This window comes from Adiantum capillus-veneris, chromosome 26, assembly GCF_014529385.1.
Source record: "Adiantum capillus-veneris isolate H3 chromosome 26, ASM1452938v2, whole genome shotgun sequence".
NCBI lineage: Eukaryota > Viridiplantae > Streptophyta > Polypodiopsida > Polypodiales > Pteridaceae > Adiantum > Adiantum capillus-veneris.
Genome location: NC_140956.1, coordinates 55,666,823 through 55,684,868, shown reverse-complemented (window position 1 = coordinate 55,684,868; position 18,046 = coordinate 55,666,823). Strand labels below are relative to the sequence as shown.

The 18,046-nt window shown below is 42.7% G+C and overlaps 1 protein-coding gene across 1 annotated transcript; it reads left to right on the top strand.

Moving 5' to 3' along the window:
- Positions 1–9,994: 9,994 nt before the first annotated feature.
- Positions 9,995–12,806, top strand: LOC147423487 (uncharacterized). Its single transcript, XM_086501192.1, has one exon. The coding sequence runs from the start codon at positions 10,107–10,109 to the stop codon at positions 12,726–12,728; it is 2,622 nt and encodes an 873-aa protein (XP_086357318.1). The 5' UTR covers positions 9,995–10,106; the 3' UTR covers positions 12,729–12,806.
- Positions 12,807–18,046: the final 5,240 nt, after the last annotated feature.

Here is an 18,046-nt window from a genome sequence, read left to right as displayed (position 1 = left end):
CTCTAACTAGAACTTAAGCTTCCTCAAGAGCACCACTTTATTTTAAAGAGTTTAGCACTTTTACGTCAAGGTATCAAGGCAGTACGCTAGATACCAATTGGCATGTAGTGCAGGGAAGTTTTGGGGTCGTTTTCTCAACCGAACTATGTCCTTGATAACATACGAGCATTGGGTGACCCAATTACCCTTGATTTGGCACACACGAGGATTGGTCTAAGGGCCATATACATGGTGGGACTAACCCTACACTGTGGTGACTATTGGCACACATGCAAGATGTCTCTCAAGGTGAGATAGATTGTAGAATGGTCTATCCAATACAAAGTGTTGGTGCTTCTCTCACAGATGGATGCAAGAACATGAAGACATTACACTTCCCACCTTTAAAATTCTTGGAGGCACAAGATGCTTGTAGCCATCAAGCTTCTGTCAGCTACCAGGTCCTCTTTGTGAAATTGGAAGCATGCGGTGTTCAATGATTGTATAGAGAGTGTTGCAAGGTCCAAGTCTGCAAGATGACGTTGATACAATACCTAACATGAATCAGAGTTTAGCCATGCTATTTTTGCAAGCACTTGACGATTGACTTTGACATTACTCATTTCTATAGGGTTCAGCAAGTAAAAAGTTACTTGGGTCATGTGTATACCAAGCCATGAGTTCTTATGTTGCATGGGTCAAATGCCAAAAAGTCCATTGAAAATCCCTGGGCCCTATGGATTGTGCACGTGGAGGCGGCTTGTATAGGGAATTGCGAGTGGGAAAGTGTGTTCAAGGGGTTTTCCCCGACTTGGAACTCACGCATGATTCTCTTTACTGGTGTCCATGAGGAGAAGATTGTACTACAGTAGCTATGCCTGTTTTCATACCTTGCTTTGCAGCCAACTTTGGTCATTGAAGTGCACCCACACTACTTGCTGATCTTGCACCTTGCTTGCTATCATGAAGGTGCCATCAGCCCCATTCACAAGGCCATCAACAATATCCAAGTTTCCGGAGAATATCTCAATGAGCATACCCTCTTTTAGTCACAGGATTGAATGGACACCGCCCGTCGCTTTTGCATCTTTGGGAATAGCAATTGTCTTGCTACAATTCTTGTTTCTCTTGTCAATTTCCAAGAGAGTATGCGCCTCAAAGGTGAGAAAGCTGAACACGGATTTTTTATGTCTATTCTTGCAAGCATTTGTGTAATAAAGATGAGACACTAGCTCCTTATCCAAAGGTTGTCAAGTACAGTTTGTTTAGGACATCAAGGTCTTCTTGTTTGTGCTGCCTCATGTGTACTTTGTTTAAGATGTCTAAAAAAACGAAGGTTAATTTGCCGCATCAGCTGCCTTAGTCCATAGCATTGTATATTGCATTTCAATATAATGGGTGCAAAGAGGTTAGTGTGGGCTTCTCATAGAAGATCCATGAGTCCTTCACTGAGCTTGCTTGGCACAAGTCCCCACACATGATGACGTCCATGCCTCCAAGTGGTTTGGAGTGATTGCGTTTAATCTCACGCAGCCGCATGTCAGCAGTGACCAATGTGTTTTGACCAATCAGGGAGACCTTGTCAAAAACCACGAGGTCCAAGTTGCACAATAAGAGTCTTCTATCTTCGGCCTTGCTTGTGTTGACATATATGAGTTCTTGTGAGCTACTTGTCAAAGGAAGTGAGAGACACAAGTAAATAGCTTGTTGTGTGTTTATGTGCTGAGTGTTTAATGTTGCATTCCCCATTTTCCTTAGACGCTAAGAGGTGGACGCTCTTTCATCCATGCATTGTGTGAATGCTTCTTTTATGGCAGAGGTGGTTTCTTTGTCCATCTTTGTAATGTACGAAGTAGAATATGAAGTAGCCCCGTGAGGATTCAAGACAAATTGGATGTCAATGCTGACACCCCAAGATTCGGACATGAAAGCATTGAAGTTTTTTGTGTAGATGTCTTTAGGTCCACACTCATGAAAGATCGTTGGCTCTGAAATGCAAGATTGCAAGGCTTGCAAGTAGTCCAAGTCTGACAACTAAATGTGTTTCAAGAACTCATTGAACGTAAATTGCATAACCATTTTGTGCTCCAAGAATTCAAGATTTCTTTGGCATTTTCTTATGCAAGGATGTTCGCTCTCCTTTGCACATAGGGAATATTATCTTTGTTTTTGACATAGGGGCCCATGGAAACCCAAACCTACATTTGGCCCCCTTTTTTGTGCATGCTTTTCTATGCCAATGTGTTTGGAGGTCAACATAATCATCATGAAGCAATGCCTTGTTAGTAGTTATGTGCTTGTCCACAAATGCTTTTATCTCAAAGGTAGAGGAAACACCAAAAACAAGAGCTTCCTTAACCCACAAAAGTCCATGGTCATGTTGACTAACTCGGTTTGGAACTCTGTAACAAAGAAATAATCCAACAAGTACCCTAAAATAGACTTGTCCTTTTTCAAGAGAATTTTGAAGGCATTGAACCTGTGAACATAGTATTGAGCAGTGATCACTGAGTTAGAACGAATAAGAGATCGTATCTCAGCCACTGTAGGGTTTTCATTGGTTAGGTTGGTTGTTGACTTCAAACAGCAAACCAATGGCTCCCACAATTGCTCCGTGGATGACATTGTAATGAAAAAAGAGGGTGGCCCTAGTTACCTTATCATAGCAAAAAAAATTCTTTTAAGCTTGTTCTGAAGTCCGTTGATGTCCAGAGAGTTTCAAAGTCCCATGTTTGTTTGTAGCAACCTATCCACATTTGTGTCAGTGGAAACCTCCTTAGCACAAATTTGACGGTCTTTGAGTTGTCCTTTACGCATGTGCACCCAAGCGCAAGACAACACCTGCTGCACCAATATTTTCATTGTCTTGAAGAAAAGGTTTTCAATGCAGCTTGAAAATCTCAAATCCTTGTGCTTAAGCTCCCATTTTGCAATTTCTTGGTACGACATTGATTTAGGTAAGTTGTACTTCCGTTTGGCACCAAAGAAAATAGAAGGGAAGCTTAATTCCTCACAAAACACATCCTTGAATATATTCAAAGGAGATTGGCCCTCCAATGGAGGCACATTGATTTTTGCATCCTCAGAGTCAACAACTTGATGACTGTTATGGATGCCATGAACCAATGTGTCAATCTCAACCTCTTGAAACTCTACGTTATCTTTCCACACCTCCGGAAGTGATTCATGAATGTCCATTTGCAAGGTCACAATGTGATCCACCCATGCTGGGTTCATTTGGATGTTTTTCTTGATACAAGGGTGTTGCAATAAGCTCTTGCAGAGCCTCCATTGTCAATGTTGGGCGGACTAGACCGCTCATGTATGCATGGGTGTACGAAAGCTTTTGTTTAAGCGCATCATTGACAGTTGAGGACTCATCAAGAAATCTTGGGAGAAGTTTTTGTGCTTTGTCAATGTTAGCAAAAACTTTGATCACACTACTGTTGGACGAGCGAATCACACACCCATGAAGTGCATGCAAACACTACCCAGATCAACATAATGTCAATCGAGGACACAGATGACACGATAGGCACACGGAGGAAATCTCTTTAGCTTGTCAGGCTGAGACCATCCTACACATACAACACTCTGGAAGGCCAACTATACCACAATCAAGAACCTCATTGCTCTCAACTACACCACCTAGCCACATACACACATACGAAAGGTAACTCACCTAATCATGCCAGATTCGTACGAAACTTAAGGAACACCATCCCCTCACTAGGATACACCTGTCCCTAAGCTTCTACACTCAAAATCTTCACTCTAAACCCATCTGCGGAAAACGCGTAGGATGACAGAGCAGAATTGTGAAAGTGCCCAAAACTGAAATTTATGAGTACCTATGCGTAGCTTATGTCGCCACGATTCTATAGATTACTAGCACGCAGAAAACAGACATCGTTGGATACACTTACGGCCATAAATAGCTCGTAGATGCGTCGGTGTGTGCGCTTCTTCTCGCGTGGAATGCTTGGCGTTGTCGCGTAGCTCTCCTTGAGCCTACAACAATGGTGCAGTCGGATCTCCAATGTGTTGAGCGAGCCGGGCGTAGCAAGAGGATAATGCTCACGCTCACTCTCTTTCTCTCTCACACACAGTAGACGGCAGCGCTAAAGTTTTGATTATGATAAAAGTCTTTTTTACAAAATGACCTAGGTACCTTATATACTAAGGCTACCTTAGGTTTAACCAAAAATGGGGTTGAAAGGGTCAAATGGCTTTGTATTTACAATCTGGAAGTGCCATTGCACCCTGGCTTCTAAAACTAGAATAACTACTCATTACAAATGACGTTTATAGCCATAATCCGCAGCATTTCATAACTCACAAAAGATAAGACTTTGGTATGAAACTTGAGTTATGTTGTGTTGTTGACCCAACGGTCAACAACTACCGTGCAATCCATACTGCCCCTCGTATGTGAGCTCTCTAATTTGGGAAAAAGGAATTCTAATGGAAACCAGGCGTGTCTCCAATAAGTTAAGTCGTGAAGTACAAGGCAATTGTAGAGACAATGGCATGTTCAATAACAAAAGTTAGGGATGAATCCTCTTTGGAGTATTCAAGAACAATGCAAACACAATAAACGTCCCTTGAAGCAAGCATTGTCAAAAATAACACCATTATGCTCAAAATGGCTCAAGATTGGGCTGAAATGGTTCTAAGGTTGTGTTTAAAGTCCAACGTGGAGCAACAAACACACACATGTGTTGGGGTGTCCAAAATTTTCCTATTGTACTCAGCTCTAGCATCGAAGGCAATGCAAGTCCTCTTCAAGGACCTATCTACTTGTGGAGCATCAGCAGCTAGGTCTATTACAGGGTTTTGGCCCAGGACTCCTTGCATGCGCTCAAAGTCTTGCTTTCAAAGCCTATATACCTTTCGGTTTGTTGACACCAACGAGTATCTACCATGACGATAATGTTCACAGTACAAACATGCAAGCTCTCTCTCACTAAGTTGTGAATGGAGTCTAATGAGATGCAACTGTTAGGAAATAGGGAGAGAGATAATTTTCACATGCGAGAGATTATAGAGTAGAGAGAGAGAGAGAGAGAGAGAGAGAGAGAGTACACACGATATACATGGTTCACACAATGTGGGCTACATCCACTGGAAAGCAGCCACTCAATGGCTTTAGTACTTCAAACAAGAAGTAGGTTACACAGGGATTATACCCTTAATAGAGCTCCCACCTTGCTTCACTCTCACCACTTCACACCCACCTTGTTGCATCAACTTCACACTGTGTAAAGGGTTGCCCTCTCTCATGAGAGGCAGCCGTGTGTAGCCGCCCTTCGATAGACAAGTCCAAATTGGACCCTCCAATACGCCCATGTGTGGCCGCCCTTGAGAAGACAAGTCTGCCTTTGAAATTGGCCACAAGCCATTGAATTTGGCCATCGGCCATTGACTTCCGACCACCGGCCATTGACTACCGGCCACCGGCCAAACGATCGGCCGTTTTTCGACCACTTTTCGGCCGTCGTCGTGTCATAATATTTCAACGAAAAGGAATATTCCGGTGAATGCCGATTGAAGATGAGTAGAAGCTCAACTTCTCCTTGTTGACCACCTTTATAAACATGTCTGCAGGATTTTCACTTGTATGTACCTTTCCTAGCTTTAGTTGTCCCTCTTCCAAAAGAGTGCGTATGCAGTGATATCTCACCTCAATGTGCTTTGTCCTTGAATGAAAGCCTGAATTCTTTGCAAGATGGATAGTGCTTTGGCTATCACTGTACAAGACACAATTGTCTTGTTTGAATCCAAGATCTTCTAAGAATCTGTGAAGCCACAGAATTTCTTTACTTGCCTCTGTCATTGCTACATACTCTGCTTCTGTGGTAGAAAGTGAGACCACTTTCTGCAGCTTTGAAGCCCAGGTTACCAATGTGCCTCCAACCATGAAGACATAGCCAGTAGTGCTCCTTCAAGTACCTTTGTCACCTGCCATATCTACATCAACATACCCTTCCAAAAAAATATCAGTTCCTCCAAAATACAAAGCATTTTTTGTTGTCCCTTTTAGATACCTAAGTATCAACTTCACAGCTTTGCTCGAGAGTGGGCTGTGAAAATTTTGGTTTTCGGCAAGTGATTTTTCTTCACGCACGATGACTTCTCCTCATAAGTGGGCCTTACAAATGTGCATTTTTAATACAAAAAATTACAAGGGGTAAATCAGCCTCCATACTTAACAGCAACAAGACCTCCTCATCATCATTGTGCCATTGCACATAAGCTCTCTTAACTTTACATGGCATCAATTGCTCTATAATAGGAGGTGCAAAGTTTTCGTCCATTCTGGCTATGAATACATTGGGCTAGAAAATGATGTGCTCATTATTAGGCTTGTTGGTGCAATTGTTTGAACCTATGAGACATTCACTCTTGGCACGGATTTCTTAGATGTTGGTCTCAATTTTTCCTTCTAACTTGGCTAGAAAATGATGTGCTCATTGTTAGGCTTGCTAGTGCATTTCTTTGAACCTAGGAGACATTTACTCTTGGCAGGGATTGTTGGTCTTGATTTTTCCTTCTAACCTGGCTCTCCTAACCCTTGCTAGCTAACTAGATTTTGTCGTGAACTACTTAACTTTTGCAATTGAAGTGGGACTCCAAGCTATCCGTATGTTAACTTGGCTGAAGTTTGTGTTGAAGGAAATGGGTTTTTTGTATGTCCAACGTGTGTGGATGCTGGATTTTTGTAAGTGTGGAATCAAAGGGCTTTGAGGCATTTCATAGAGCTGAGAAAGGTGAGAAAGCTGGAAGGTTCTAACATACATTGCAGAGTAGGGGTTGAATTGTTCAATTACGCCATCTTCTTATGGTGGTATGCAGTTTTGCTGGGTTTCTTACTTTTGTGAAGGGGGGATGAAAGACATTGTGACTGTTTTTAATCCAAATTGTGGGTTGTTCAAGTATGAATTAACATGGTCTCTCCTTGGAGTGGCCTTGTTATTATCTCGTTCCTCAAAAAGGATCTAAAACTTTTTATAGTCTTCAATTTGAAGCAATACCTAATACAACAAGATGGCATGATTTGGAGGCAAACGCATGAAAGAAACTTGCATAACAATGAAGAAAGGGAAAGACAAAAAGGTACTGTTAAAAAATGCGAAAGGCTGAACTCGACTATGAGAAATTTATGTGTGTCTCTTCTCGTATCTAATTTCAACAAGTCTTACATGATACATCAAATTGCAAAGCGTATCCAGCCACAAAACACAATTGTTTCTCCAACATGACACAAAGAAAAGTGCCTACGAGGGCACGAAGAACACGTAGACAACCACATGTCAAAATGTACATGGAAGACAACACTCCTCAAAATTGTCAGTGTAGCTGATCACGAAGCCACCACTATTGACGGTAAAAGTTTCGGAAGGCTTGATTTGAAGCAGCATGGAACAAGCATCCACAACGGACTCGGAATGGACATCTAGGAAAGCCCGATCAGCACGCAATACCGAGTCCACATGGACGTCTTTAACGAGCACCGCATACTCATTGCCATCTTGTGTTCGTATGCGTCTTTTCAAAGAAGGAACCTGCACGATGTAGTGAGGAGCATTGCAAGAGTAGCAATAGGGATGGCATAGGTCGCGACTCACACACGATCCTCCACGACTCGAGCATTCAAAGTCAATAAGAGTCCCATTAACCTAGTTGAAGTGAAGAACTCTGGACACCTGCAAAAAAACTTGCACTCAAGAAACTGGAAAACACCAAGGAGACTTAAAATGCATCTAAAAACTAAAGTCACACCTTTTGTCTATAGCCCAACTCCATGACTTGAGTTGTGAAATCCTCTTTCAAGGATGACCTCAAAATGTCCCTCAGGCACATCCACAAATGTAGTGAAGTCAAACGTAAGGAAGCACTTCTTCTTCTGGAGGACACTCACATTGCGCAACACAAACATGGCTATGCCATAACCATTGAACTCTTGCACTATGTGGGAAAGAGTATGCCTCTGCTCTTGGACAAAGAAAATCTACAGCAAAACAAGAGTAAGCACTAACAAAAGAACACATGCAAGAGGGCTCAAAGGCTGGAAAAACTGACCGCAGATCGGTCCTTTCAACTTGGCCCATCCGCCAGAATAATCTCGTTAAGATCAGTGCCCTCGTCAACCTTAATAACAACGCAAGCAATCGTCCCCATAGTGGACGAGAGATAGATCCCTTCATTGTGCCCAGTAACGAGAGTGCCCATGGAAGATAGCATGCGATGCTGCTCTCAAGGTACAACGAGAGAGCTCCCTCAAACGTTCATCCTTTAAAATAGTAGTTGTCACATTCACATGCAATGATAAATTTCAAGTGCCTCCCTCACCACTTGCCTTCTTTCACACACTAGCACCCTCTATCCTATAGAAAGAGTCAACTTGCAAAAGGTCCTTGAACTGATGGAAGTAGGTATGAGTGATAACCAGGGTGACGGTCTCACAGCAGCCAACATCCGTGAAGTCACACGTTATGCATGTTGGATAAGACACACCCTGAGCCTTGTACGTGCCATATTTTGCTAGCAATTTTCCCTCAAAGGAAAACCTTTGCCGTGAATACTCACAAAGATCACCCACTTGCAACATAGGAAGGGAGTTTGCTTGGACTGCAACCATAAGAGGCACCGGAACAAGTGCACGTTGCAACAACGCACTAGCGGGCAAGGAAGGCTTATTAACAGAAGATACCAAAGGCAAGTCTCGACGGGGCACACCAGCATCATCCGACCGGACTACAAAAGCACCCAACAAGCAAGCATGTGAGAAAACAACCAAACAAACAAGAGAAGGAGAACGGGCTGAAAGCACCTTCAGCGTAAGCCTCCTTCGCAGCAAGTTGTAAGCCCTTGCAAAGGGAACGACGAGCACCTTTTTTGATCGGCGATGTCGTATGCACTGGTCACGTTCGATCCTTGGGCTGCCTCCTATCACAAGAGATTGTGAAGGCGAAACAACACCAATTCCAAGTCTCTTGACACCACCAAACACAACAGCGGATGGTGCATTCAATGGAGTGGACGTTGTACAAGCATGCATCTCTGACACAACAAAACATGCTTGAATGACAAGAACATGTTAGTGTCTAGTGCAAGAGTGATGATTCAGACCTGCAACAAGATGCTTTTTAATAGGGGAGGAGCATCCAACGTCAACTTTGGCCTTCCCTTTAAACTTCACGATTGCATTTTGGAAGGCCTTATCAAGTTCTACAAGGGCACATGATAGGTTGAAGTATATGTATGAAGTATGTCATGAAGGAGGAAGTGAAGCAAGAAGCGATGCACAAACCACAAGCCGTAGCAATGAAATACACCACACAAAATTCCAAACACAAGAACTTTGCAAACCTCTTTCAAAGTCACTGTTGTCCGTATCCATAAGCTCCGAGGACCAAGCATGCTCTTCGCCAGCATTCGCCATAAAAACCTGTTTCAATAGCAAGCACGCTTATTTTTAACTCCTATTTAAGCACTATTGCAATCCCCAATTGCAACAAACAACACTTGATAATACTCTCTTTACAGAAGTATGGGGAATATCAAGACAACAAAGTTCTCATGCAAAAGAAGACAAACACAAAAGAAAAAGCTTTCCTTTATGCTCTTTCAAGTAGAGGCAAAAATGGAGCACACAACGCAAGAAGCAAACTAATAGTACTGTCAGGCATCAGTACCAACAAGTTGACACAAACCTCACATAATCCATGCAAAGCATGGCATACACCTCACATAATCAATGCACAGCAAGAGGAGATACTTAGCCCAAAACAGAAGAACAGTAGCAACATGCACTAACCTCGGGGAATCGATGTAAGAGAGAAAAAAAATGATGCACAACACTGCCCCACGTATGCATTATATTGGAGGTTGGCGACCTTGTACAAGAGGGTAAGTTGAAACGGTCACTGAAGAAGCCATATTTCCGTAATTTATGAACTCCAAAAACCATTAGAAAATTGCTCTGAAGCATGGCACCATCACTATGGCTACCCCTTAGGGGCAGGCCAAAAAAACAATTGAATGATCAAGACAGAACTTGCTGATTGAGGCTCTCTTCCCCGTTCCCCCAATGCGAACTATGCGTAGAGCTTCCCGTGACGGAGATGGTCATGGGGAGGGCGAGGGCAAGGAGACAGTGCCTCGACACCATCACTGCGATGCTACAGACAGGTACCGCTCCCTCAAACCCAAACTTAATCAGAAAGAGTAGGCTTTTGCACGTACAGCAGGAGCTTAAAGCTCCGGATGCACCCCACAGAAGCCTGTGGAAAGCGCCCTCATCTGCCCCGTTGACTCATCAAATTGAGTCCATTTGTAGAGCTCTTGGGCAAAGCTCTTGGAATCATTACGTCGAAGAATTTCTCAGAAACCTGCATTTTCCGCTGACGTCTGAACATGTATTTCATACTATCACCTGCCTTGGTGACCGCAAGCAGGCACTGCGGTTCTTCATCTGGTTTAACCAACATAAGCCATGCCCTCTATACTGTCCCTCTTCTTTTGCATGCACGCATGACTTGCAGAATCGTGATGGATGTAATGTGCACGCCCGAGAAGAATCCAATGTTCACATAGACTCGACCTTAGAAGCAAGGGTATGGCATGTGATGATTGAAAAGTGGGCCCATGAGAAACAGTTCCCTGCATTCTTAAGTGTCTTCGATGTGTACATCAAGAGAAACAGGGCATCGATATCGCCTGCTCAATTTAACCTTTTGATCAAAGGATTTGGATGGGCGGGCATGTCGGATGCTGCTCTCAAAGCTTTTGCAGACATGGAGAGCTTTGACTGTGATGCTAGTGTAATACACTACAATTGCCTCCTTGGGGTGTTGATGAGAGAAAAGCATATGGACAGGGCATTACACATATATAAACAGATGAAAGCTTTGGGCATTTCTCCCACTTTACACACATACACCACCCTTATTCATGGATGTTGTGTGGCAGAGAGATTTGACTGGGCTTCAGATTTCATGGAAAACATGAAAAACGAGGGCCTGAATCCGGGTGTGCATAGCTACAGTGCTTTGATTGATGGTCTTTCAAAATCAAAGCAAGTTGGGAAGGCATATTCTTTGTTCGTTAAGATGAAGGAAGAAGGGTGTTCTCCAAATGAAGTCACCTTCAATGCGCTTGTCAATGGCTTTTGCAAGGAGGGTGAAGTAGCGAAGGCATTCAAGCTAGTAGATGAAATGGCAATGGGTACATGTAAACCAAATGCTAGAAGCTACACAATTCTAATAGATGGATTGTGTAGAATGAGTAGGCCTCAGGATGCATTTTTCCTTGTAAAGAAGATGACAAGTGAGGGTCATACGCCTAGCATTGTTACATACAATGCATTGATGAATGGGTTGTGCAAAGAGGGCAAGCTGTTTGAAGCTTTTAACCTCCTAGATGGAATGCTGAGCAAGGGCTGCACTCCGAATGTTTTGACATATAGTACTCTTATTAATGGCTTGTGCAAACATGGCTTGGTGCACAAGAGTTTCGAGCTTTGGGCGGAGATGACAAAGGTTTGTATACCTGATGTTGCAACCTACACTGGTTTGATTGATGGTCTTTGTAAATTAGGAAGGGTTTTCGACGCAGAAAAAGTCTTTAATGAAGCTGTAGAGAAAGGCTGCCCACCTAATTTGTACACTTACAATACCTTGATTAATGGATTTTGTAAGAGGGGCCTGCTTGAAAAGGCTTTAGCGCTTTTCAACACTTTGAAAGCAAAAGGGAATCATCCTGATGCTTGTTCATATATTACGCTTATCTCTGGGTTTGCTAAAGCTGGTAGACCATTTGATGCCCTCAATGTGCTACAGTCAATGTTGCAAAGTGATTGCCAACCTGATGTTTCGACATACAACATCGTTATCTCAAGCTTTACCAAAGTGGTGGTGAGGCCTGATGATGCGTGCAATTTGAAGAACATCATGTTCAAAGTGAATCACTTACCTGATGTATTCACTTATAATATGCTTATAAATATATTCTGCAAGGTGGGTCGATTAGAGGAAGCCTCGGTGCTTCTTCAAGAAATGTTTCTTGAAGGTTGCCTGCCAAATGCTGTGACGTACAATACGATGATCAATGGACATTGTCGAAAAGGTGAAGTAGAGGAGGCATTTGCTTTGTTTCTTGAAATGGGATGTCGAGGCTTTGGGCCGAATGTTGTCGCATATACCTGCATGATTCATGCATTTTGCAGAAGTGGTAATGCAAGAAAAGCCTACAAGCTTCTTGTCATAATGTACGATTGGGAGATGCATCTGGATGTCTCAAGCTGCAACAGGTTAATGGAGAGCTTGTGCGACATATCGAGAGTAATAAAAGCGAGTAAAGTCCTCCAAGTGATGGAAGCCAAAGGCCCATCTCCAAGTGGGGATAGCTATGAGATTGTGATAAGGGGGCTTTGCAAGGTTTACAGAGTATTCAACGCATACCTGCTATTTAATGAAATGGTATTCAATAGATGGATGCCAAGTCTAGAGACATGCAATATCTTGATTCTTGGGCTGTGCAGACTTGAAAAGCTGACACTTGCTTTGAGAGTGATTCAGAGGATGCCCATTCTTGGCGTTCGCCCGAATGAGGCGATACTAAAGACTATTATCAGTGCCCTTAAAAGGGCAGGTCGGAGTGATGAGTGTGCTCAGTATCTTGGACAGCTAACTGAGCTTTCTCCAGATTTAAGTTGGATGGAGGACATGGGAGCCTTCTCAAGTTGAGGATAGTTTATCTGAGAGGTGATACATTCCACCCTTAATTAAGGTCAAGGGCAAGGCTATTTTGTACCCCTCATCATAGCTATCTATAAGAGAGAGAGAGAGAGAGAGAGAGAGAGAGAGAGAGAGAGAGAGAGAGAGATTATTTTAACGTCCATTGGAGGCCAACCTTGACTTATAGGACAAATCAGATACATCTTGATTACAATCCATTGAGAGAGGGAGAAATGAAATGAAATGTTATATTAAACGTCTCCAAAAGCCCAAAATGACCTATGAGACCAAAAGTTGCGTCCCAATAGAATATGATTTTCTGTCTGGAAAGCTTTAAAAATAGAAAATGAATAGAAATTCTAAAATCTAGGTTTGTCATACATGGATGGGTAGGTGGGAGGAGTAGTAGAGTAAACATGGAACTGGGTAGGGGAGATGAGAGCTAGAGACCTATCATGTACATCAGTACACGGGAGGAGTGCGGGATTAGGGTATAGAGGCTCAAGGTGTACAACAGCTAATGTGAAGAGATCAAGCATTGGTCTTTGTCCTAGGGTGTCAATGTCCTCCATACTGAGAAGCCTGACAGGTTGTGCTCGATGTCGATCAATGATGATCTTGATCCGCCTATGTATGTGTCTCCCATGATCTCATAGCTTGAGGTGTCTGGCTCATCCTACTTGGACAACTCTATCAAGTAATGTCCCTTGTCTAGTAGGTAGTATCTCCTCTATGTTGTGATGTTGCTGGGTGGGGGCTCTAAAGAAATATGTGATGTGTCTCTGTGTAGACCCTCTCTCAATGGGGTGGCCACCTCTAAAGAGTCTCTTTGAATCTGCGTTCTCTAAAGAGTTACAGCCCTAGACAACTCTGGTCACCGTAATTCATGACCTTGGCCAATGGTCCAAGCCCTCTGAACAGATAGTGGAAGCATCCTCTAATCTCATAATCCGACATGTGTAGTGCTCCTCTGTCTCTGGTTCATACTGACATGTCTCACAAATCCTCTCTTCTGGTAGTACTCTCTTGTATCTGCCTGTCTATCTCAAGCTGACATGAAGAAGTGTGGATCTGGTCAATGGCACATCTCAAGCCATGTGATAGGTGTGTGTCCATGTAGCTGGTCGTACTATAAAACCATCATCTATAGTATGAAGAAAATGTTCCCAGTAGAAAGCCACCTTTGTCCCTAGCGCCTGTGAGGGCTCTAGCCATACCCTCCTAGTGTCCAACTAGATACGGTCAATACACACTGATGCATATCCTCTAGTCAACCTTGGCTCTGCTGCTCCTCTCAAGGAGAAAATGGACCCACTAAAGGCCACTCCAAGATAGATATAAGAATCCACATACTCCACTGTAAGGTGCAGGGGAATGAATGTTTGAACTTTGCTCAAGATGAGTGCTTCGAATTGTGCTCAAGGTTCCTTTTGTTCTTATGGAAGGGAGAGCCTTCCGTTCTTAATGAGAGAGTGCAATGATCACAAACAAAATAAATGGACATTGTGCGTGCAAGTGTATGAGACTGAGAGATAGAGAGAGAGAGGAGAAATACGACACCAGAGACGTTGTAAAACCCTCCTCCGAAGGCCCCACTCTCATCGGCGAGAGTGGTCTACTATTGATTGCACAAACTGGTACAAACTTGATGCATGTGACTGATGCAAGTCTAGGCTAGATCGATGACGATGACAACGGGGATGGCGAGACCGATCTAAGGGTTGAAATCTGACGCTTATGAACTATTGTCCAAAAACGCTGCTGGTTGAAATCTGCTACTGCTGAAAAGGCCAGGAAAAACGCTGGGATCTGCTTGTCGCTGAAAATCTGCTGCCATGAGTGCTGAAAATTGATAATCTTTAGGGCTGAAAACTGATGGTCTTTAGGGCTGAAAATCGCCAAGCAATGGAAGGGCGATATGGGCTCCAAAAACGCTAGGCTGCAAATCTGGAAAACACTAGATGTTGGGATCTGTTGGCAATGAAGCTATGATGAAAACGCCAATGCTTGGGTGATGCTGGCGATGGGTCTTCTGATGAAAACGCTAGGGAAGTGGATCTTCTTGCTTGGAGGGAAAACCACCAAGGGGTTCTTGTTGAGAAGTTGCCTGTTGAGCTTGGGCTACTGCTGCCTCTTCTGCCAATTAGTGCTAGCCTGTGTTTGCTTATATACAAACTTACTCAATTTGCCCTACCTACTTTCCAACAAAAGTCACTTAAAAATAATAAGTGAAAAATGTTAAAAATAGGTAAAATAGGCTAAATGCACTGGAAAATTCCCCTGAAGGATTCTGATGGGAATGCTTATGATCATGCTGTGTGCAACCAGAGGATATGCATCTATACTAAGTGTCTGGACATGGACGGTCTACGAATAGACTCACAAAAGTGTTAGATCGCTTCTAATTTAGACTGACTTAACCCTTGTCGTGTTGTAGCTTGTTACATCAATTTAATGCTTATTTTGCCACAAGTAAGAAAACAGGGAATAGCAAATTTTTTACGGCAGTCATGTATCTTGCCGGTGATGCCATTAATTGGTATCACGCATGGCAAGAGGCACAGTTGGCCGCACACCTAGAGGAAGCCGAAGAAGGCGTGTCACTTTCTTTCAATTGGGCCGACTTCCAAGACAAGCTCAAGGCGCGGTTTATGCCACCTCAGTACTTAGCGTGGTTAACAGAAGATTGGCGCAATCTCAAGCAAAATGGTATTCCAATCATGTCGTTCTCTAACCGTGTTTTGCAGCTCATCACCCAATTACGTAAATCGGATGATGAGCGCACAGAGGCATTCCTTTTTGGGTTGGACGAGTATATCAAGTTTGATGTCGAAGTACTCAACCCCGTGGATCTCAACAAAGCGGTAGCGATTGCTCTCGCACATGAGATGAAGCACAACAAAGGAAAGCCTAAGGAGAACAAGTCTTCTCACATTACCTCTCAGACTCCTTAGAACCCACAGAACGATAAGAACGGGAAGAATGGTAACTCTTCTAGCCCATCTTCCTCTAATCCTCAGAAATGAACTCTCAAAATGAATCTAAGAATAAAACTAAATCTCTTGCTAAACCTAAGCATACCCCATATGAAAAAGCTGCACAAGGAATTATAGGAGGGTACATAACGCCAGAAGAACAAATCATTTATGCTAAGGAAGGTCGATGTTATTAATGTCACGTCCAGGGTCATATAAAGAAAGTTTGTCCTAGGACAGCACCTCCTAAAGAATCCAAAGTACGGACAACTATCACAAGTACTCTAATGAACCAATCCAATTCTCCACATGTTTCTGACACACACATTGATGAGTCTCTCTTTAAATGTTATTATCATGTGAAGGGTCAGCGTTTTGCCATATTGTTTGATTCAGGCAGTATGTATGATGTGATTGGTGACTCTTGTAGAGAGAGCCCGCCTGGAAATGAGGCAAACAACTCCTCTCGAGGTGTCAGGTTTTGCTCCCAGTATGGACTCTCTGATTACGCAAGAATACCTTGATGTGTTATTCACTGTGTTCAACAAGCTTCCTTCCGTCAAACATTTGTCGTGTCTCCTCTCTCAGGATGTGATATGATTTTGGGCATTCTATGGTTTCGTGAGCATAACCCTCTTATTGATTGGGTAGACAATACGCTCGCTCTAAATGCCAAAAGTGACTCCCATTATCATTCGTGGTGAGGAGGGTATTCATTCTTTACCTCTCATTTCTAATGTGCAAACGAAGCTTGGAAAGAAACGGGAGAAGCAGACTCTCTCAGTCCTTTCTTCTCTGAAGCACGACACACATTTTTTGCATGATAGAGATGTGATTGTTCGCAAGGATGATGGTTTAGATGATGATTTTTCTAGTGAAGCTAACCTCATTGCAGATACGATCAGTCACGTAGGACCGATCTTAGCTCTCGAGCCGAGGTCCAAAGAACCCACTCAAGAAGTATTGTGTGTTCGCATGATTAGTCAGCACGCACTGTTCGAATTTCTCATTCGTGACGGTTCCTTGTATTTTCGTCACCGTCTTTACGTGTTCCCTTTTCACATGCATGTTGTATTGTACGATGTAGATGATTCACTCACGGATGAGCACGGATGTATGCGGATCACTCTCGAAAAGAAAAAAAGTTTGCATTTAAAAAATTCACATTGTTTCCTGATTGTTCATTTTGTCAATCGCTTTTCCGTGTTTCTTCTTTGGCATGACACAGTCTCCGAAAGAGCACGAGTAAGATTGTCCATCAAGAATCGGCATTTCCATTGTGATTTGCCACAGTTGATAGGTTTAGGTTGAAAAGTCAAGTTCCGAACCCACTTTTTGCATGTGTTTGGTGAACGGTTTGGCACTCCGTCACTTTGTTCATCTATATTGCATGCACTGTCATTTAGGAAGAATAGTGTTTTTCTAGTTACTCTACATAGAACGGGTATGATTATAATTTTGTGTTGAAAATGGTTTCAAGAATTTTTCTCCTCAAAAGATTCTTGAAGAAGGTGGACCCACGACCATAGCCGAAGTTGAAGCATTAAAGCCGCAACAGATAATTTTTTATCACTTTCGGCCAAACCTCGTTTTCTATCTCTGTATTTTGTCATTGTAGAAGACCTACTTACAATTGTTTGTGCCTTGTGAAAAATATTCTTCATCAACATTCTTCTCTTTCACAACCTGCATAGACACAAGTTTTGTATGACTCGGAATGCCCTTTTGTTGATGGATAGAGGTCTTAAATTGTTTGTGTGTTGATTCTAAACCTTGCGGACAAGCTTCCACCTTGTCATCATCATAAATAGTAACACCAAGAAATGAAAGGGACTTATATATGTTCTTTATCTACAAGACATAGTCATTCACAAACATACCGTTTTTTGCATAGTATTCAACAATGTCTTCAACTGAACTATCTTGCCTTATTATTAATCACATCTAGTTAGACCAAATTGTGTCAAGCCTCTTTAGGGTAATTAGCCTAATGTATATGTCATTGTATCATACACACTAACAGATAACCAATATATGCCACTTTCATGCTTCTTGGTTCCAACCTTTGAAAGCCTTCAGCTATCAAGAAGTAGGATTCTTCTTAAGAAATGAGTATATGCATGAATAGGTGGACTTACTATCTGTGTCTTCGACACCACTAGCAAGGTGGTAGCTACCTCCCAAATCTAAGGTTGGAGGGAAACTTTTGTGTGACTGCAATAATAAAATGTTCAAAATTTAGCGGTGCTCACCAAGATCCAAGGCTATTGTAAGCTTTTTTGGTACTGTGTGTGTATGCGCGCGCGTGCGTATTTTACTTAAATAAATAAACACAATAGTTCAAAAGACAGT